This window comes from Macaca thibetana, chromosome 6 (assembly GCF_024542745.1).
Source record: "Macaca thibetana thibetana isolate TM-01 chromosome 6, ASM2454274v1, whole genome shotgun sequence".
NCBI lineage: Eukaryota > Metazoa > Chordata > Mammalia > Primates > Cercopithecidae > Macaca > Macaca thibetana.
In genome coordinates this window covers 59128777-59150158 of record NC_065583.1, presented here as the reverse complement: position 1 = coordinate 59150158, position 21382 = coordinate 59128777, and the positions used below count along the sequence as shown (strand labels likewise).

Sequence of the window (21382 nt, the reverse complement as noted above, 5' to 3'; positions counted from 1 at the left end):
ATTATGTTCTGGAAATCTCATTTCAAGTAGATGTCTCTGCTGTCGCTCCCAGCTTTGCTTGTACACATTATTGCCATTGTTTTTATTGTGTGCCTGTTAAGATACCTGCCTGAATTTTGGAAAACTGTGTGAGAAATATGAATTTCACCATGGTTGTTTGGATGGCTGGCTTAATTGTTTCTTTTGGAAACTTTTATGGGGCCTTAGTAGTTTAAAAGTCTCTAGCTTGCAAAGGTGCTTGGGATGTTAGTTCTTTCATTTTCTGTGGCTCATTACCATTTGAGTAATGTCTGCTCATTCGCTTAGTTGGCTCCGGTTTTCAGGAATAAGGGCCAAAGCTTTTCAGCCCTGAACAATATCTAGGGTGGTCAGAGATCCCCATAGTCCAATGTAGAAATCACGCACTGTCATTATGAATCTTATGCATGTTCCAACTGTTTTGCATGGCATGGTGACAAAACTGACTGGTGTAGGCTGGGATATATAGGATGATCTTGCACCATATCAACTTTGTGAAGTTTTTGAAGCTGACTTTTCAGTGTCATCCCTGGGCCACAGACTCTCTTCAGTGAGGGAAGAACAAAGAGAAGCCAAATAATGTACTGAGATAGGCTGAGCTATATTTCCTTTCCTTTCTATTCCCAGCTCAACCCCTCTCTTGCCACCTCGTTAGTTCTCATATCTTCATCTACTGAACTTAAAGTCATGGCAGAAATGAAGATGAGGAGGGAAGCTCTGGGGGCACACATAGAAAACAGGATGAAGAGAAGAGACAGACATTTACTAGAGCTTTACAGTTTGCAAAATGACTGCATCTACGTTACCTCGTATAATTATCTGTGTTTTACACATAAGGAAACTGAGCCCCAGAGATATTAAATGAATTATTTGTCCAGAACCACAGCATTAATAAGTGTCAGAACCAGGACTTCAATCCAGATCTTATGGCTCCAAATCCATTGTCCTTTATACAAAAGGTTAAGCCATCAGCCATTACTCATGCTATTAATATATTGAGAATTTTTTTAATATAAAATGATTTATTGCTAGACTTGTAATTATGGGTTTTTCTAAGATTAGTGCTATGTAAATATTAACGACTGACATTATTATTATTACTGCCACCAAAATTACGGACTGAGCTATATCCCTGCCTCATTAGTCCTCATATCTAGAGGAATTAATTTTATTTGGTTTAATAAGTGCCTAGTATCTTGGGTAAATAAAATACTGTCCACACCTTCAGGAAGCAGAGAAAGCAGTTAGGTGAACATACAGATGAACCATCCTGTGATGAGTTCTGTAATGGACATATGCCTAACATCAGGAAATAATACAGGACAATGGTTCTCAAATTTCATCCTGCGGTAGAATCACCCATATGGCTTGTGAAAAAACAGATTGCTGGGCCCCGCCCTCAGAGTTCCTGATTCAGTAGGTCTGGGATGGAGCCCAAGAATGTGAATTTCTAACAAATCCTAGGTTGTGTTGATACCACTGGTCCAGAGACCACACTTTGAAAGCTGGCATTATTTCCTTGTGGGGCAGACTCAGAAAAGATTTTGTAGAAGTGATATTCAGGCAAAGCTTGAAGAATTAAAAGGGGTTTGCCTAGTGAAATGGGCAGAATGGCATTTCAGGTAGATGGAATAGCATATGTAAAGGTATAGACAGGCAAAACAATGGGTAGGGCAACCCCCAAGAATTTGTTATTGCCTCAATCAGAAGAGAAGTAGACAATGCAAAATGAGGCTGAGCTCGCGGAAGGCTTCATGTGCCATGCTAAGGCTTATGGTCTTTGTCCTATAGACTGCAGAGCCTTAGTCAAATTTTCATTCAGAAAGCTAATTAATTCTAGTGTTGGTATAAAGGCCTGTAGGAAGGTCCCACTTACTACCTAAACATGAAAGAACTCCTTTGAATGTCTCTAATATTATGCCCAGGGATTAGTCAATATGTACACTTCTTGGTATTTAAGTTAAACAGTTAATCAGTCCCTGTGTGCCATGCACATATACAAGTCAAAAATATCATTCTTTCACTCAAGTGCTTATGGAAGCCAACACCTTCATGTAAGAAACACCACAGCACATGACAAGGCAGAAACTTACCAAGGGGAGAAAAGAGAAAAGTCAGTAAGGGCTAAAGCAATCAGCTAGGGCTTCATGGAGAAGCAGAACACAGCTGGCCTTGCCTTGTGGAATGGTGGTATTTGCATGGCTAGAGGAGGGCATTGCAGAAATGGGGGACCCCTGAGTAAAGGAACAGAAGGCAAACAAAACTTTGGAAGCACAGGGACTTTGAAGAAGCTGAGGCAGCTGGTCAACCTTTGTCAGAGCTCTTCTTGGGACATGGTAGAGAAGTGGAAAAGAAGTCTGGAAAACAAATTTAGATCAAAAAGTCTATTTTCACTGGGAGTAACCTCTGGAAGACTTCTAGAAAAGGAATAAATTATAGAGATAGAAAATGTAATGCTTCTTCATTAACTGCAAGCCCCCTCTTCACTCTTCTTACCCAAGGACAATAGGAGTCAAGGGAACAGGCTACAAAAGCTTGGATTGGAGGACACAGACAGGGAAGATGCATTGGGCTTTGGTTCCCATAGGGCCAAACTGACAGTAGTTGCTGCCCTGGGAGCTTGCCATTGTCCTGAGAATGAGGTATGTTGGCGAACTGACAGTTACTTATAAAAGGCCATCTGTCCTGTGAACTGGGATGAAGGCCTGGGAAACCTTCCATTTCAGCTCCCAGATGGTAGCACAATGCATACTTGCAAGGGAGCCTTCTTGGATCATTTGCTCATTCCCAAATTTGCAAATATGAAAACATTTTTGGATGTTGGTTTTGTGAGTTATGTGTTTCCTGTGCATTTCTTCACATCACAGCTTAACAATCTTCATAGCACTCCCTTAAGCCTTTTCTTCCATCCAAGGAGCAGTGTTTATACTTACTGAAACAGATCCACAAATTGATTTTGTCTTGAGTCTTTATAAAAAATGATGGACTTGTTCACAATGTAGATTGGAGTCATTGCTGAATTTGACGTTCATATACCCTTAAAATTTTCCAAAACTTTAATTTTCTGGATAAACTGTCATCTTTTTTAGATTACTGTACTTTTTATTTCTATTTCCAGGAGTAGCAAATGATATTTTCTTCACAGTTATTGTTACCAGAGAATGAAAATGTATGACTTCACCAAAGTGACTTCCTATGTGACTCTGGGTGGAGAGGCAAAGTGCCACAAGTGATTTAGGTTGAGGCAGTGGCAGTGACTCACCGAGGCTAGTGTCCACCTGTGACTCAGTCCCCACACCAGCCAGGTGCTGCTCAAATTTAAACCTCATCAAATTAAAACTTACTGCACACTATGGGCCTTTGAGGGCAAACAGGAAAAGTTGAAGCTACAGCAAATACATGAGAGATTCTGATATGTCTGACTTTGGGGTGGGAGATGGCAGTTAGGAAGCATGTGCCTCAAAATACAGATAACAGCTCACACATTTTAATCAGCTATATATCATTAAGCCCAGTGAACAAATCTTATTGAATTTTTCATTAACTGTATTTAAACACAATTCATCTTTAATTTCCTCTTTCTAAACTCTTGCCTTGGATGAAAAGAAAAAAAAAAAAAAGAGTGAGACTTTGCCAAAGGGTGTTTCATGGGACCAAAACAAAAGGCAACCAAAACAAAAGGCCCAATTTTAATTGAATTATAGACTGTGTAATTATCTAACCTGTACCAGCTGGTCTCAAGAAGCTACCAAATTCCTTAGAGAGTTTGTACTTGGCCAGAAACATAAGGTACCTTATTAGTACCAAGAAAAATGCCTTGTGTTCCTGTGTTACCCCAGACCCCCAAAGAACATAATGTGAAAGAAAAAAATACTTACAGGTTAATTTTGGGTTTATGAGGCAGTCATCTCTCCCTCTGAGCATGTGGGTGGGTTTGCTTAAAGCACCTGTAGTCTCAGAGGCATGGCCAATATAAACAGGATGTTATTGCATCAGACAGGTAAGGGTAATTTCTCTAATTAGTCATTTGAGATTTCACTTTTCACTTGGAAATACTGGAAATTTAATTTGTTTGTGACATGCAGTTGGCAAACTGACAATATCTACAACGGTCCCATCCTATGTCTTGCTGTCCTGGTATCCTGGGGAAAGCATAAGGAAGTCTCAGTGCAGACGCTTTGCTTCACCTATCGACATCAAGCTAACTAAAGTACCTTCTTATTGATAAATGTGTCCTAATTACACATTCCTCACTTGTAATGCTATAGTAATCCTAATGATTTTCCTGTGATCATTTTTCTTTTAGATTAAATGCTTTTTCTCAATCCCGCCAAATTTTGCAATGGTGAAGTAATTTATGATACAAGCTCATTTACGTTAAGAACATTGTCCTTAGAGGTAAAAAGCAAAATAGTTTTAGGGAGCTGTATTTTATGAATTAAAGTATGAATGTGATTAAAGATAGTCCCTGACTGGGCCTTTGATTAAAGGACAATTTCATTTTATTTATTTTGTTTTAAAATACCCTCCTCTAAAGAAAGACTGATTGGCATCACATGTCGTCCCCATAAATCATAGCTATTGATTTTACATTTGTTTTAGCTCTTCCAGTTGTATGCCCCCTTGTGTCATAATTTACCCTGAAAACTAGCCTCCTAGTGGGTGCTGAAACAGCCTGGAGGGTGGTTTCTTTCCACTCAAACTAATCTATATGTGAAAGAGATGAGCTTTCAAACACAGAACCACACCCCTCTTGCTTTTTATGATATTACCGTGGTATTTCCCATGAAGATAATGGATGCTACAGAGTAAAATCTGTGGCAAGTGGCAACATTAGGAACTTTTGCATAGCCCAGTCAGCATCGGCACAGACATGTCTCCTGACTGCCCTGGATGCTGCAGGAAGCCTGGTGTTCCCGTACTTGACTTTTCATACACAAGTTTACCCTTAGGATTCAGAATGCAATTATTAAGGCCATCTTGAAACTCGCAGGTTCAGACAGTTCTTCCGTCTTCCACAAGTAGCAGAAGTGATAAGAGGGACAGAGTGTCTGCTGGCTGCAGCCCACCTTTTTTGTTAAAGAAGGGGTGCCCAGCCCTCTTTTTAAACTGCATGTGGTTAGATGCTTGCAGGTAGATCTTAGGATGCTGCCAGATCACCACGCACCTCATTAAGGGTAAAATGAGATAAATTTTCTGAATATCCATGTTGTGCCCAAGTATCACTTACTGGGTTTTGTTTTTTTGGCCAATCTGAGTGAATGCTCGCATTTTAAATTATTTTATGCCCTCTCTTCTCTGGCTTCCCATTCAGTATTCAGTCACGTCACTCAAGACGATCCCAGAACTGTGCCGAAGATGTGACACGCAAAACGAAGACAGATCAGGTAGGTTTTGCTCCTCCCCTCTTCTCCTTATCCTGACTCAGTATTAATGGCTCCTGAAAAGCTGTTTTCCTCACACTGGTCCCCCCTGCTTTCTGTTTCCTTTTCTTTTTACGGCTTCTCCACTCACACCACCCCCCACCTCATGCCCTGCCTTCAACAAACAGATGTTAGGTCATCCGAAAGAGGATAGCAGGACAGGGAGGCCCTAATGAGGACTGAGCTGTATACAGATAAATAAATATAGGAGATCATCTCAGCATCTCGAAACCACAATATATGCAGCAATTTAGCGAAAACCCAGGAAACCATTGGTGACAAAACATAATGATGCAGGCGCCAATGAAAAAATGTTGGATGCATTTACTACCCATATGGCAAGTACCAGCTTGGGGGATGGTGCTTTGCCAAAGTCAGAAACCCTATCAGAGATGCGACATTATAGAATCTGCAATAAGGCACACTGTAACAGTTAAGATTAAAGCAAAGGCTTTGGAGTTTAATAGTGTAAACTAAACAGAGAATTATGGTATATAGATGAAAACCAGCTGGTCGACCTTTTCTCTTTACACCCCCAACCCCCAAGATTAAAAAAGTACATTCAAGAGTTGTTTTCCCTCTATAAATCAAATTAAACTTCTCTTCTTTTCCTTCTATAATGGGCAAAAATGAAAATAAAAAAGGATATTGATGGGAGTGATACCATGGTATTAAACTATGAAATGATGTTTATTATTTTTCCAAGTAGTTACTCTGTGGCATCACCATTAACCTTCCCAAAGCTGGACCTCCTCTGATAGTCAGTAGAATCCTGAGAACCAGATAATCCTCAAATTCTGTGTTTAAAAATAAATAGATGTGCCTTACCTATACAGCTACTAGAATTCTAGGCCTTTCTGATGGAAAGGATTTTTACAAAGCTAATTTACTTTTCCACTGGACTGTTTGTTTTCCTTTGACATTTTGCTTAGGAGAGACGGGAAAATTAATTAGTCTTTCTAGGTTTGTTTATCTCAGTGTTTTTTGTGTGTGTGAGTGAAAGTAATGCTTCAATGTTTGGGTCAGAAACATCACAGAAGATAGTTTTCAGTTCAAATAGAAGCTTTTACTTGCCTTCACTTATTTTTTATTTCCAAAACATTCAAGTTTGTATAGGATTTAATAGATGCTCTTGGCTATACGTCTTATAAGAATGTGTCTTCTTAAAAGGCAGTGCCCGTTTCAGACTTGAACCAATGACTGTGATCAATGACACAGGTAGCCAACTGCAGTAGGGAGGCTGCCAAGCTCAGAGTCACCAGGCCTAGGTTTGAATTAGAGTACAGGCACTTCTCAACTAAATGACCTTGAATCTGTGACTAGTTATCTACAAAATAGAGAAGAAACCTGTACTAATGTTGCCTGGCTGTCCTTAGGATCAAAATTAGGTGATGTAACAAACGGGTACTTTGCAGATACAAGATTTTCTTTTTCCTTTAATTGGATGTAGGGAATAAGAGAGAAGAAATAATAGCAAATACTTTATTAGTGCTTAATGTGCTGGGTACTGTTGTAAGCGCTCTACTTACGTTAATCCCATTCATCCTAAAATAGTTGTGAGCTAAGTACTATTAGGATGTTTATATTATAGATGGGCAAAATGAGGAACAGAGATGAGAAGTTAAATATCTTACCCAGAGTCACACAGCAATTAAGTTACACAGCTGAGATTCAAACCCCGGGAAGTCTACTTCCAGATTCTGTTATCTTATCCCTTGCATATATTCTCCTTCCAAATAGTTTGACTTGGTGGCAATAATTTACTTTTAAAATATTATCCTTTTAAATCTTTACAAGTCAATATTTTCCCTGATTAGTGTAAATTATTTTTTCTCTGTTAAATGGTGACTCTTACCAAGTTAAGTGAGTAAACAGAAACTTTTAGCAACTGTTTTTCCCAGGGCTGGTTCATTCCATTCTCTCTGGGTCTTACAATTTCTAGTCGTATCTACAATAAATGATGGTAGACTTTTCTTCGGTGGTTGAGGAGGAGGCCAGTTTCAAACTTAAAAGCTTTTGAACTTTACCCAGTGCAAAGGCACAGTGCTCAAGGTAATCAGCAATAATTAGACCTGACAGGAAATGGATTGTGAGCAAAAGACTCAGGCCTCTTAATGGAATTGCATGTACATTTCCAATTTGATGGACCATTTGGAGGCTGCGAAACTGCATTCTGATAGATCGAGAATGATCCTAGAAAAAGGAACCCACGGAAAAATGTATCTGCCCAGAGCATCACTGTAGAATTATCCATGGGCCCATCTGAAAGAAATTTCAATATGGTGAAGTTTTTGGAGCTGGTTTCCTAAGGAATTGAGGCATTCTCAGTCAGTTCCGTAGGCATCCAGATGTAGAAATAACCCTTCTCACCCTGTCTTTCTTGTATCAGCCACATAGAAGGAGTTTGCTCCAGGAAAGTTAGCAAATTTCTATCTTTTCAAACGGACGCAACAGAATGCACTTTGGCTTCTGAGAAAAGTCCATATCTTCTTTGGGATGGGGCACTCGGCACTCTCAGGGGAATCTTCCTCAACCGTCTGTCACTTACAGCATACCTGATATGGTTTGGATCTGTGTTCCCATCCAAACTTCACGTTGAGTGGTAAATCCTAATGTTGGAGGTGGGGCCCGGTGGGAGGTGACTAGATCTCGAGGGTGGATTTCTCACTAATGGTTTAGCACCAACTCCTTGGTACTATCCTTGTGATAGTGAGTTCTCATGAGATCTGGTTGTTTAAAAGTGTGTAGTACCTCTCTCACTCTGTCTCCTGCTCTTGCCTCCGCCATGTGAGATGCCTCATTCCCCCTTCTGCCATAATCGGAAGCTTCCTGAGGCCGTTGCAGAAGCAGAAGCCACTATGCTTCCTGTACAGCCTGCAGAATCAAGAGCCAATTAAACCTCCTTTCTTTATAAACTACCCAATCTCGGGTATTTCTTTATAGCAGTGCAAGAATGGACTAATACGATACCCCCACGAGACAAAGACATTTCTCTTTACCTTTCTAGAATAGTTACACGCTTGCTATTTTGTACAGGTTGTCAAATTTTAACATCTATCCTTGTACGTATTATATCTCTGACCAGATGTTCTCATTTGCTCTCTTACTTATTTATTCAGCTAATATGTGTTGAGTGTCCTCTGGCCCAGGTATTGAGGACATGGTAAAGAACAAGACAGACAAGGCCTCTGTGCTCACGAAGCTTACATTCTACTGGGAGTGACAGCCAAAAGGCAAGCAAACAGATAAACGAGGTCACCACAGATAGTGAAAAGAGGCAACATGAGGGACTGTGGTAGTTTTTAGAAGCTGGGGAGGGAGGTCTTAGGGCATCAAGGAATGTTAGAAGGCCCCAGCCATGAGAAAACTAGCAAAGAGTGTTGAAGGCAGAGGAACTAGTAATTGCAAAGTGCCTAAGCCAGCAATGAGCTTAGCAAGTATGAGGAAGAAGAAAACCAATGTTGCTGCAGCATGGTGATCAAAATGAGGAGCAGTAGGAGATGAAGGCAGAGAGATAATCAGAGTCAGACTCCTCGGGGAGTTCAGATTTTATGCTTAGTGCAGTGAAGAGCAATGCCAGCAGGATTCCAATTTTTCTAAAATCTTATGACCTGGAAAGAAGCCTCAGCATGTAGAATCATAACTCCCCCTAAGAGAAGGGACTTTCAAAATCAGCTATTCTGTGAGAAAGAGCAAGTGAGCAAGTGCAAATAATAAACAAATGGGCAAAATGCTGACAACTGATGAATGTGGATAAAAGGTCTACAGCTATTTTTTGTACTGTTTTCGTTTTTGCGACTATTGTATACGTTTATTTACAAGTGAAAAATGTAAGAGTTATACACAAATAAAAAGTTTTCTAAAAGGCAAAAAATAAATAGTCCAAAGCCAATCAGATCTTTGAAGGTAATGCTCCTTATCCCAACCACAGGGTCATCTAGCCTGTACTTCATCAATTTAGCAACAGGGAGTGTACAATCTCACGAGGCAGCCCGTCCATAAAGGTTAATGCTTTTACTGGCCAAAGTCAGTGTCCCTTGAATTTCTACTCATTGATCCTGGTTCTTCCTTTGGAACCACAGAAAAGGACAGTCCCTCCTGAACAAGAGTGTCACTAGGTGTGTGGAGACAGCAGTCACTCTTGGGCCTGTCTTCTCCAGGTGAACATTTCCTTCCGCAGTTCTGAGTGTGTGCTGCTCATTCTTTTCACTCTCTGTGGATACAGTGCAGTTATCCTCTTAAAGTGGAGCTCCCAGAACCAAACCAGAGGTTCCCCCACATGTGGTCTGCTTGGAAACCTGTCAGCCCCACAGAACACTCCCCGGGGTTTCCCACATACCTTTTCTGTTTTCCCAAGTAGGGCTGTCCATTCTGCCTGCTTCCTGAGTGTCCTCAGAGAAGCTGGAGTGTAAAATGAGCCCTGTTTGTGGCCTTTGGAAGCACCTCTGTGAGACACGCAGCCTAGGGCTCACCTCGCTTCATCCCTACGGCCCTAGTGGTGGGCTCCAAGAATGAAAATGGCAATGTTGTCAGAGGCCTGGAAGTCATGTCCTCGCACCTTCCACTGGCCACCAACGCCCACAAATCCACCTTAGGAGTGCCCTTTCTTTAGCTAGAAGCTTTGATTCCTATTGAAGTCTATGTTTTCCCCTAACAGGAATAATATTTTAAACTATTCTCTATCAGTTACTCTGCACTAGGACTATTTCAAATTTTTGTGAGAAAAGTGGTTTAGAAAGAAAGGAAGTGCAAGGGAATTGGAGATGCCACAAGGTGGGAAGGAAGCAAAAATCTAGGAGTGGGAAGCCTGAGAATGAACTGCCTGTGCATGGAGATGCACAGGTGTTATTGAGGTTTCTGAGTTGTTTCATAAGCCAGCAGTGTACCAGGCATTGTGCCAGGTCTCTGTAAGCAGCATATTTATCCTCAGAATAATTATCAGAGGGAGAAGCATTACTGTGCCTATTTTATTGATGAGGAAACTGAGGCTTGCGAGGGTAAATAATGTGCACAAAGTTCTAGAGCTAGTAAGTGGATGTGAAACTTGCTCTACAGTCTCCATACACCCTGTGGGTAAGCTGACTCAATTGAGGAGTAATTTATTCCAGAGAACCATGTGTAGCAACTAGTTTGGGGCAAGGATTAGCAGCAAAGGAAATTATGCGTTTAAAAAAAAAAAAAAGTTGCACCTAAAAAAGGAAGTTATTCGTGAAACTTTTGCATGCATTCTCTGCTTAATATCTGCTACTCAGGTGGGAAAAGAGGCACAAAGCAGTGAATGTTAATTCTTCTCTATGGTTTTCTCCAAATGAGGACAAAAAATACATTATGGTGACATATGGTGTTCAAATCAAAACATATTCAGTTTCATTGATTTAGAATTTTTAAAAATTAGTTGGACATTCAAATACACATTTGTTTCAATTCATAGTGCTTTAAATGTGATTATTTCAAAATCTGTATCTGCTAAACTCATTGTATAATTTTCTTATGAAAGAAGGCAGACAAATATTAATGCTGCTTCACATCTGAAAACTTAGATGTGCTGAGGTAGAAAATTCAGTTATATAATAGTAATAAATGACCCTGTAATGTGTCTGAATGGATTCTGAAAAAATGTTATACCTAAATGATATAAAGTGTTACTTGTATGACAATGAGTAAAGGGAATAGTACTTTTTAAACTTGGTGTCTGGCATTAAAGTCATGTAGGTTATACATTTAAAAGCATTGCAAATTTGCTATATTTTTGAACCCTGCATATGCAAATTTTGTGACAAACCCTAAACCTATATGGATAAAATATGTGATGTTCTAAGATTAAAGGGATTTAAGCCAGCACCTAAAATAATAAGTTGACATGAAATTTGTCCTGTTGATGCTGTTATGACATAGTTGGTGATGCTAAATATATAAACCTCCTGTTTTCAATATTTATTAAGGTTTAATGCTAAAAGCTTGAAAGTGAAGGCTGGTATGGCAGTTTGAATTGAAAAGCTTGCTGATTAATCCATTTCCCAGGATGTAATGTAAACTGGACTGCAAAAAGCGGGGAAACACATTTTCTAAGATCTCAATCAAGAAAATGAACACTTCATCCTGATGCAGCAAGGAACCTAACATTGATAACAAAGAACTGTCTCTTTAACTAGAGTAAAAATTTACAAATGATAAGACATCTAGATGAGATTGTTTATCAAATAAAACAATTATTTTTATTGTTTAACAAAACATAGTTATAAAAATGATATAATCCATTATTTTTAAAGAACTTAACTTTTCCACCAAAACAAAATTACTGCACTTCTTTCAAGTATTTTTCCCCTGGAGGCATATTTGTACATATCGTTGTCATCACAATATAAGAACAATTTTTGTGCTTTTTCTGTTGCTCCAGAATGTGCATAGGCCATCATTTTGAATGGACCACAGAACTTACCCATGAAAACTGAGCTGCCCCTTCTGTGGAAAGGGAGAGGTCATCTCTACCTTTAACCCCTTTAACCTATTAACACTTCATTTATGTTTCTGAGAGGAAGGACGTAGGTCAATGTTCATAAAGATGGGGGCAGGGGGTGAGAGAAAAATTAAAATAAAATTCTGGTGGTATTGAAAATAATAAAAGGGGCTGGGTATGGTGGCTCATACCTGTAATCGCAGCACTTTGGGAGACTGAGGCAGGCGGATCATTTGAGGTCAGGAGTTCAAGACCAGCCTGGCCAACATGGTGAAACCCTGTCTCCACTAAAAATACAAAAATTAGCTGGGTGGTAGTGGCACACCCCCATAATCCCAGGTACTCCAGAGGCTGAGGCAGGAAAATCGCTTGAGCCTGGGAGGCGGAGGTTGCGGTGAGCCAAGGTCGTGCCACTGCGCTGCAGCCCGGGTGACAGCGAGACTCTGTCTCAAAAAACAAAAACAAAAAAAAAAAAAAAAAGAAAGAAAGAAAATAATAAAAAGGGCTGAAGGTAGCAGAGCTTAAACACATCGCATCTTTGCCCCTTTTTCTCTTGACTGAAGCATTTATTTTCTTTGCTTAACCATAAATGTTAAGTGGCACAACAAACTGATTTTCTACGAGGTTCACAGCAGTGGAATTAAGGAAGTTAGGAATAAGACAGTATTTGAGGGAAAGAAAACTTAAGGGTAGAAACTCACAGTCTTCTCTCCTGTGTTTTGGTTTATTTTTACTGGACTCTGAGAAACATATCTTCCACTCCCCAAACTGGTTAAGTAAAGAAACCGCCTGTTGGTAGAAATGAGTTAAAGGAAATCTGCAGTAAGAAAGGATGAAAAATGGGAAGTCTAGAGAGAGGCATCCTTTAGGCAGGGAGAGAAAGAACTGAAGCATAGGGACAAGGAAAAATGTATACACAGCCAAGTGCCTTTGACTTTGTCTGGCTTTGCAGTGACTTCCTTCTCACAAGTCCCCATCCTATCACAGGAATAGCGGTTTCCCCATCCCATCTTCCCATACTTTTTAAAGGCAAAAGTATGAGTGTGTGTTGAGGGACATTTCTAGTTTGGTAGCTCTGTCATAGCATCTCTGACAGCACCCCAGTTCTTCCTGAAAGCATAGCCTTTGCTTTTGTCTCTCAATATTCAATGGGCTCTATCTTCACATTTCAGATCACCCCTTTTTATCCACTTATCTCCTTTACTCTGACTCTTCCCTCAAAAAAAAAAAAAAGTCATAAAGTAAACTCAAGTAATAGAAACAAAATCCTAGAATCTCATAGTTGAAGGGTCTTCTTGCATAAGTCCCGACGCTTCTGTGGCATTTGCTTGTTCAAATGGCCCTTGCATCTCACCGTATGATCCAGGACCCACCACAGCACCATTAGCGGCAGCATCACCCAGGAGGTTGTGAGAAATGCAGGCTCTCAAACATGCCCCAGATTCCTGAATCAGAATTTGCATTTTAACAAGCTCAATCCCCAGGGTATTCATTTATGCACATTCAAGTTTGAGAAGCACTGACCTGGGTCACCTAGATACCAGTCCATTGTTTTTAGTGAGGCACAGTGATCTTTTCAAAAATGCAAGTCTTATCATGCCACTCCCTGCTCAAAACCAAGCAATGGTTTCCCAGGATGGTTCTCAAGATATGCAGTGGGAAACTCTCTCATGTGGCCTTCAAGGCCCAGAGTGATCTTCTGTTGGACCAGCAGGCTTCCTTGCATGCCTCCTGCCTGCCAGTCACATCAAGGAGCCTCCTTCAGTTCTTCAAATGAGCAGTATTCCTTCACATGGGATGTTATTCCTTTTCTCCCTCCACCTCCAAGGTCACCTCCTTAGGGCCCCTTTACTTGACTTTCTGGACCAGCACTGTCCAATAGAAATATAATGTGATGGACATAGAGTGTGGAATAATAGACATTGGAAATTCAGAAGGGTGGGAGAGGAGTGCAGGGTGAGAAATTACTTAATAGGTACAATGTTCGTTATTCGAGTGATGGTTACACTCAAAGCCCAAACTTCACCACTGTGCAATAGATCCACATAACAAAACTGTACTTGTACCCCTTAAATGTATACAAATAAAAAGCCTGAGGAAACAACGACAAAGAAATGTAATGTAAGCCACATGCCACATATGTAACTTAAAATTTTTCTAATAGCTACATTAAAAAGTATAAGCAGATAGATCAATTTTATAATATACTTTCTTTAATCCAACAAGGGAAAACTATTATCATTTTGACAAGTGCCACTAGTCATATTTTAAGTGTTTGATAACCACAGGTTTTTAGTGGCTCCTAAACTGTACATCCCACCAACTCCTATTATTTCCTAGCTCCCTATACTTTTCCTACTCTATACATATCTGTATACTAATGTGATGTTGGTTTAATATCAGTACACTGAAAACTCATTCGGGTGATTTTGTTCATGATGGTGTCTCCAGTGCCTGGGCGCTGCTGCTGACCATATACCTGAGGTGTAGATGGACAGATGAATGTGTGAAGATGTGAAAGGAATCCTCTGGGTTTGTATCATGGTTGAAGTATGAGACAGCTGATATTTTGCTTCTCTTCGTTTGGTTTGACACCCTGATTCTTCAGTTATCTCCTCTTTCATCTGCACTATTAATCTCTTTGTCTCCATGAGGCCATTATCCTCGTCATACAAACATTCTCTACCTTCCATCTTAAAAAACAAACCAACCACCTCTAGAAGCTCCCATCCTACTTGCTCCTCCTTGCCAACCCTCCATTTATAGCCAACCTGCTTTAAAAAGTCATGGGAAACTCCCTCCCCTGTCCCCAACTTTCTATTTACTTTAAACATCCCTAGTATGATTTCCATCTCTCTAGGGAAGGTGATGGCTTCCATGCTGTCAAATGCACTGACACTTTGCTATTCTCATCTTTCTTGACCTGTCAGCATTAGCTGAGACAATAGGCCCCTCCTTTCTGGAAACAGTCTCCTCTCTTGGCTTTGTGAGACCACCTCTCTCCTCATTTTTCTCCTAACCCTCTAACACCCTCTTAATCTTCCTTTGCAACTCCTCCTCCCTCTAAATTTGACCTTTCAATAGTCAAGTGGGACTAAATATTTAATAGGACCCTCCCTCTGCCCTCTCAGCCTCTCATTTGATCTCTCATACATGCTTACAGCTTGAAATACCATCTACATGCTGCTGGAAATCCTCTCCACATTCCAGCCTCCTATTTAATGGCCCACTCAGTGTCTACATTAGAAGTCTCATGGAATTCTAAAGAGAAATTTTTGAATTCCCCTGCCTGACGTGTTGCTCCTCATACTCCCTCCTCAGTGAACTGCACTCTGCTGACTGAAACATCTCATCAGGTGCTGAAGCCAGATTTTCTTGCTTTCCCTGATGTCCCGTATCAATTCATCACCAGGTCTTGAGTCTCTGTGCTCAAAGTATATCCCCATGCTATAAACTAAATGTTTGTGTCCCTCCAGAATGTGTATGTTGAAACCTAACTCTCAAGATGATGGTACTTGGAGGTGGGATCTTTGCAGAAGTGATTAGTCAAGAGGATGGAGCCCTCATAAATGGAATTAGCGTCTTACCAAAGCAGCTACTGAGAGCTCCCTCTCCCGCTTCTGGACTCCGAAGACACCCACTTCTCTGCAAAACCCCTCAGAAATACCCATTTCAGTTAAAATAATAAACAAACTCTTTGTTGTGGCCAATAAAACCCCCAAATGGGGGTTATCGGGGTCCCTGATAACCTCCCCCAGCTTCAACTTTGCTTCCTTTGACTCTGACCCACTCTGATCTAGCAGTAACAGCTACAGAACCTGCCAGATTCTCTCTGCTTTAGACACTTGCAGATGTGCTTCCTTCTACCTACTCAGATCTTTGTAAAATTATATTTTATATTACCTCCCAGTTTCTCACATAAGTGGCTTCTTCTCATCCTCCAGGTCTTAGCTTAAATGTCACCTCCTTGTTGAGGTTCTCATCTGTTTTCTATTCCAGTCCCCTCCTTATTCAAAGCAGTTTGCATTTAGTAATTTTTTTTATTTATATGTGTACTTGCATCATTGTCTGAGCAGCATTATGTCTATTTCATTCACCCCTGCACCCCGAGAGACATGTGCACAGAAGACATTCAATATATATTTGTTGAATGAATTAACTGTATAAGAGTACTGTAGCATTCTGCCAATTACCAGTTGCTTTAGCACTCTGACTATGCTTTGTATTCCTGCTTTTCTTGCTTACTAAATTAAAAAAATAATAATAAAGGAAAAAGATCACCACCCTTAGCCGGTTGAAGGAATTAGCAGCTGTAAGAACAGATTCTCAGTGATAAAATGACTCTAAATTTAGGCTAATGCTGCTAAAAATAAAGAGGGAGGAAACACTTCCACTCAACTGTTTTCAAGAAAGGTTGGGGGATATTTTTGTTTTTTTGTAGACAGGGTCTCACTCTTTCGCCCCAGCTGAAGTGAATTGGTACAATCATAGCCCACCACCAGCCTCCAACTCCTGGACTCAAGCAGTCCTCCTGCATCAGCTTCCCTCGTAGATGAAACTACAGGAGCAAGCCACCATGCCTGGCTAATTTTTTAATTCTTTGTGGAGATGAGGATCTCACTTGTTACTCAGGCTGGTCTCCAATTTCTGGCTTTAGGCAGTCTTCCCACCTCAACCTCCCAAAGTACTGAAATTACAGGTCTGAGCCAGTGCGCCCAGCCAAGAAAAGTCATTAAAAATTATTTTTCCTTTTTTTTGTTTTTTGTTTGTTTGTTTGTTTGTTTGTTTGAGACAGAGTCTTGCTCTGTTGCCCAGGCTGGAGTGGAGTACAGGGGCACAATCTCGGCTCACTGAAACCTCCATCTCCCAAGTTCAAGTGATTCTCCTGCCTCAGCCTCCTGAGTAGCTGGGATTATAGGCATGCACCACCATACCTGGCTAATTTTTATATTTTTAATAGAAATGGGGTTTCACCATGTTGGCCAGGCTGATCGTGAACTCCTGACCTCAAGTGATCCGCCCACTTTAGCCTCCCAAAGTGCTGGGATTACCGGCATGAGCCACCTTGCCTGGCCATAAATTATTTTTCTAACTTTGCTCCCACACAGAAGGTTCCTAGTAAATTGTTACCAAAATTTACACAGACAACACAGTGTTGGATTTAGGTTAGAGTGAATCTGAAATGAGTATGACTACTGATTTCTGGGATTCCATTGCATATATGTGACCCAAATAGAGAAAAATGTGAATTGTATCTTTAGGGAATAATTTAATTTCAATAAGGCAGTCCTCCAGTGTTACGGAAAGAAAGTTAAGAGTCAGAGAACCTTGGTCCTAGTTGAGAAGTCAGCATGCTATGTCATTTTCCACATTACACTTAAAATTCTCTGAGTTCTCATTTATTTCCAAGTAAGAATACATAAGAACTGTCTATCCATCCTCCAGAGTTGTGGAAATCTAATGAAATCATACACTTGCCTTGTACTCAGCAGCATAAAAAGCCTTACATAAATGTATCGGCAATTTTAAAGTATTAAGTGGAGGGCATTTTAGGAAAATTCCAAATGAGAAATATTGCTTTGTAGAATTCTTAAAATATATTTAAATCTTTTTTTCACTCTTATTAGTAATATTTGTGAAGTGTACGGTGACCTGCACCTGAAGACGGAGGTGCAGCAGCTCTGCCATTCATTAATCCCGGCGAGCCACTGTCCATTCTTCCTCCCACTTTGTTTGCCACTGCACCTGCCTGTTCTCTCTCCAGTCTTGTACCTGAGGGTTCAGGCCATGGTAGGAGCTTGCAAGGGCAGACCTACAGACCTGCCAAGAGCAAGAGTAGGCTGCGGGCCAGCACTGGATCTTCCATTTCTCCTCCCCTTAAAGTGTGTCCTTCTTAAAATAAGACCACTTTTCACAGACTCACCACTTTGTTTCTTGTGGAAAATAAAATGCATTTAACTTTTAGCAAAAATAAAACAAGAAGGGAACACTTTTATACCCTAAAGACACACCCCATTTTCTTTGTCGTCTTGGTGTCTAAAGCTAATTTTCTAATGTGGACACATAGTCCATATTTAGAAGTAAAATCAGCAGACATTTTGGGAGTTGTCAACTGAAAATGGAGAGAAGAGGGTAGAAATTTTTCAACCTGTGCTATCAGCCTCCTGTTCTCTCCTACCAAGAAGCAGTAACTCAGAGTCCTTTGTCCTTGACGGTAGATCAACCCTGTAAAACATCGCCACCTTCAGTTAAAATGTGTGTGTGCTGCATGGCCAGAAGCCACACTTAGCCTGCTCAGAGCTCTGCCCTGTTCCAGAGCATCTCCAATGGTAAGCCTTTCACTGTCCCCTGACATGTATCTCTCCCTACATTTCCTCAAGAGAGAGGGGGAAAGAAGGAAAGGAAACCTGGTAAATGGGCCTGGAATGAACACAAAACTTAATCCACTCACAAGGTTTTGCTAGTGTCAAAGTGAAGGTCAGCATACTTTATAGATGGCACAATAATGCAAAGACCATGTAACTTTCTTCACCCCACCAATTGCTGTTCTATGGAAACTGTACTTTCGAAGCCCAAAGGTTTAAAGTTGTCAAAATATTGAGTCTGATTTCGTGATGGAATATGCCTCTTTGGTGAAGTATCTTTTCTATCCAGGGTAGTAGGGCTTGAGTATTTCAATGAGTTGTCACTAAACAAAAAAATGGGTGAAAATAGGGTGCAAAATTATGTGAGCTGGAAATAATAAAACATGAATCAGACACATTCAACGACAGCTGCTTGGTATCAGTAGCCACTTAAAGACAGAAAGTTTAGAACCCAAATCAGTGACGCTTTCCCCACAGTGTTTTAATGCCCTAATGTGTATAGATCGTTGACTGGCATTTCTATAATAAACAAGCCTTCTGTCCTCCTTTCTCAGCCTCACATTACCCTTACTAGAGGGTCCGTAGCATCAATGAAAAGGATGAGCAAGCAGCCCAAAGGGAACATCCCAGAAACACTCATTCCTCACACACCCTTTTGCTCTTCCCAACACAGTGCCCCATCACAGTTCTCCAAATCCAGACTTGACTCAGCCTTAATTTTGATCAGGTCATGGTCTGATCTCTCAGGGCAGCACAGAAGAGCACCCAGCAAGTCGTCCTCACTCAGACTCCGTGCCTTCTTCCTCCTGTCAGAACATGGGATAAGCCACCTGTCATCACTTCTTACAGAACCTGAGGTGTCTGCAGTAAGTGGGTGCAGTATAGACTTCAGCTTACATCAGACTAACCAACCTCCTGACTCTAGCATTAATACTCCCAATCGTTCATAATGCCCCTCCTTTTGCTGTGAAAATGGAAGGAAATGGAATGTTGAAGAACTTCAAAAGTATGTTCTGGAAGGCGCCTAGGTTTCCAGTAGCTATGGATGTGAGGTATATTGTTGTGTATACTTGAAGGCAATTATAGCTAAAGCTGACCACTTTGTTCCTCATGGAAAATAAAATCCATTTAACTTTTAATGAAAAACAGTAGGGGAACACTACTTTGTCCTAAATCATACCCCTTTTCTTCTCTTCTTGGTGTCTCAAGCTAAATTTCTAATATGGACCCATAGCTTTCTATTTAGAAGTAAAATAAATAGGCATTTTGGGAGCCAGCATTGACGTTTGGTCTTGAAAATTGAATCCACTGTTGCAACAGCAAACTGTCCATTATCTTCCTAAGAAAATACTAATTTATCAGTCTTAGGAGCCAAACAGTTGCTCTGTGTCAGCAATCAGCATAGCCTCATAATTATAAATTTGTGAGGATCTGGTGAAAGACATAGATCCAGAGAAATTATAGTGTTTCATAGTGAGTCATTCAGAATAAAGAGCTCTATTATTTGTAGACATTCCACACAGTCATAGAAATTTAGAGGTGGATCAGGTTTTGGCAATCTTATAGTCTAACCCCATCATTTTACAGATGAGGAAACTGAGGAATGTTTTGTAGGAAATAGATGAAAGTGGTTTAATATGCAGCACATCTTGTCTAAACATTTTTCAAGAGCTTACTAACACTGTCTTTGAAATACTTGGCACAATTGGTATGCCCAAAATGTGGCAAGGTGACTTCATTGTGTCAGAACTCATTTATTTACTATACTTTTCATCTTTGGTTTTGGCAGCTTCCTTCCCTCCCTCCTCCTCCTTTCCTTCCCTCCTTTCTTCCTTCCGTTATTCCTTTCTCCCTTCCCCCTTCCTTCTTCCCTGGCCACCTCCTCTTTTATTCATTCATCCATTCTTGGAAAGATTAAGTCATTGGTCCCCAGTATCTTCAAGGCACCCTGCTAGACAAAGGGCTGGTTATAAACACAAGTTGGTTCTCAGGCTATCTTTGCCCTTGAGGGGTTCTCAGGAGGGAAGATTAAACAGGTGTATGAGTGAATAGTTGTAACAGAATTTCCAAAATGCCCAACTCTAGGTATGTGCAGATATTATCAGGGCACTGGGAATCGAGGAGCAATTATTCCCTAGGAGAGTCACAGGAACTGCACAAAGGAAATAACCCCTGAGTGGAATCTTGTGAGATGAGCCTCAGTCTCAGGCAGAGAACACAGCCAAGAGCATTATAGAAAAGTAGGAATAAGCTTAAACGCAGGGAGAGTGTGGTATATCCAGAAAGGATGAATTTAGCAGTGGAGCTGCAGGGAAAAATTAGTGATTTGGGAATCATGAATGCTGAGATGATAAGGTAAATTAGAAAACAAATACAAGAGCTGCTACATACCATGCTAAAGAATTTAGCTATTATCCTGGAAGCCAAGGTTTCACAAACCTAGTAATTTAAGTATCATTTCCACAACATGCGTTATATCCCAAGTCTACCTCTGTTATTTTTGCTTTACCTGTATTGCATCTGTACTGTTTATTTAATATATTTTTCTAAAACACCTGACTTTCAGATATATTTGTTTTTAAAAGAAACTTCATGTCACTATGGTTGTAACAGAAAGCCATGGTCACTTGCAATAAATTCAAGGTCATCATTAAAATGAATGTGATAAATTGAACATGAAACATTCCTTTAATTATTTGCTTATGAACATCTCTGAGCCTGAAGCCTGTGGTCTCATTTTTCGAATAGGGAATTGTAAGTTTTGGAAAGGAGTTAAATTCATTCTAGCACCAAAATGAGTCTCCTTAAATTAATTAGTAAGAAGAAAGAGAATTTGGAAGGCCAATAGCATTCTCACTCGGTAAATCAGGGGTATTACCATGGTTCCTGTGCGCCTCTTAGGTATTGCAGGGATATGCACCCACATATGGGGAAATATTGTTTAGTGCAGGGCTACCTGAAATATTTGAGTGGATTTTGGGTGACAAAGTCAGACTTACTGAAGAAGGATCACTCAGGACTGAAAAAAAGAGAACAGGGGAAGCCAGGAAAAACTTACAGAGACTGTGGGAGAGGATCCCAGTGTGGTCCAGTCAGTTTAGTGATGATGAAGAAGAGGG

The 21382-nt window shown here is 40.4% G+C and overlaps 2 protein-coding genes across 7 annotated transcripts in view; both read left to right on the top strand.

Moving 5' to 3' along the window:
• The window catches only part of SNX2 (sorting nexin 2), a 488692-nt gene that overhangs the window by 80894 nt on the left and 386416 nt on the right, over nucleotides 1-21382 (top strand). The window lies entirely within an intron of this gene.
• The window catches only part of SNCAIP (synuclein alpha interacting protein), a 147018-nt gene that overhangs the window by 81226 nt on the left and 44410 nt on the right, over nucleotides 1-21382 (top strand). For 5 of the 6 annotated variants that reach the window (XM_050795535.1, XM_050795538.1, XM_050795540.1 and 2 more), the window contains exon 3: nucleotides 5333-5405. In XM_050795535.1, the coding sequence (XP_050651492.1) occupies nucleotides 5333-5405 (73 nt within the window). Of the gene's footprint in view, nucleotides 1-2519; nucleotides 2661-5332; nucleotides 5406-21382 lie in introns of all 6 variants that reach the window. The other variant, XM_050795541.1, reaches the window with a different exon arrangement.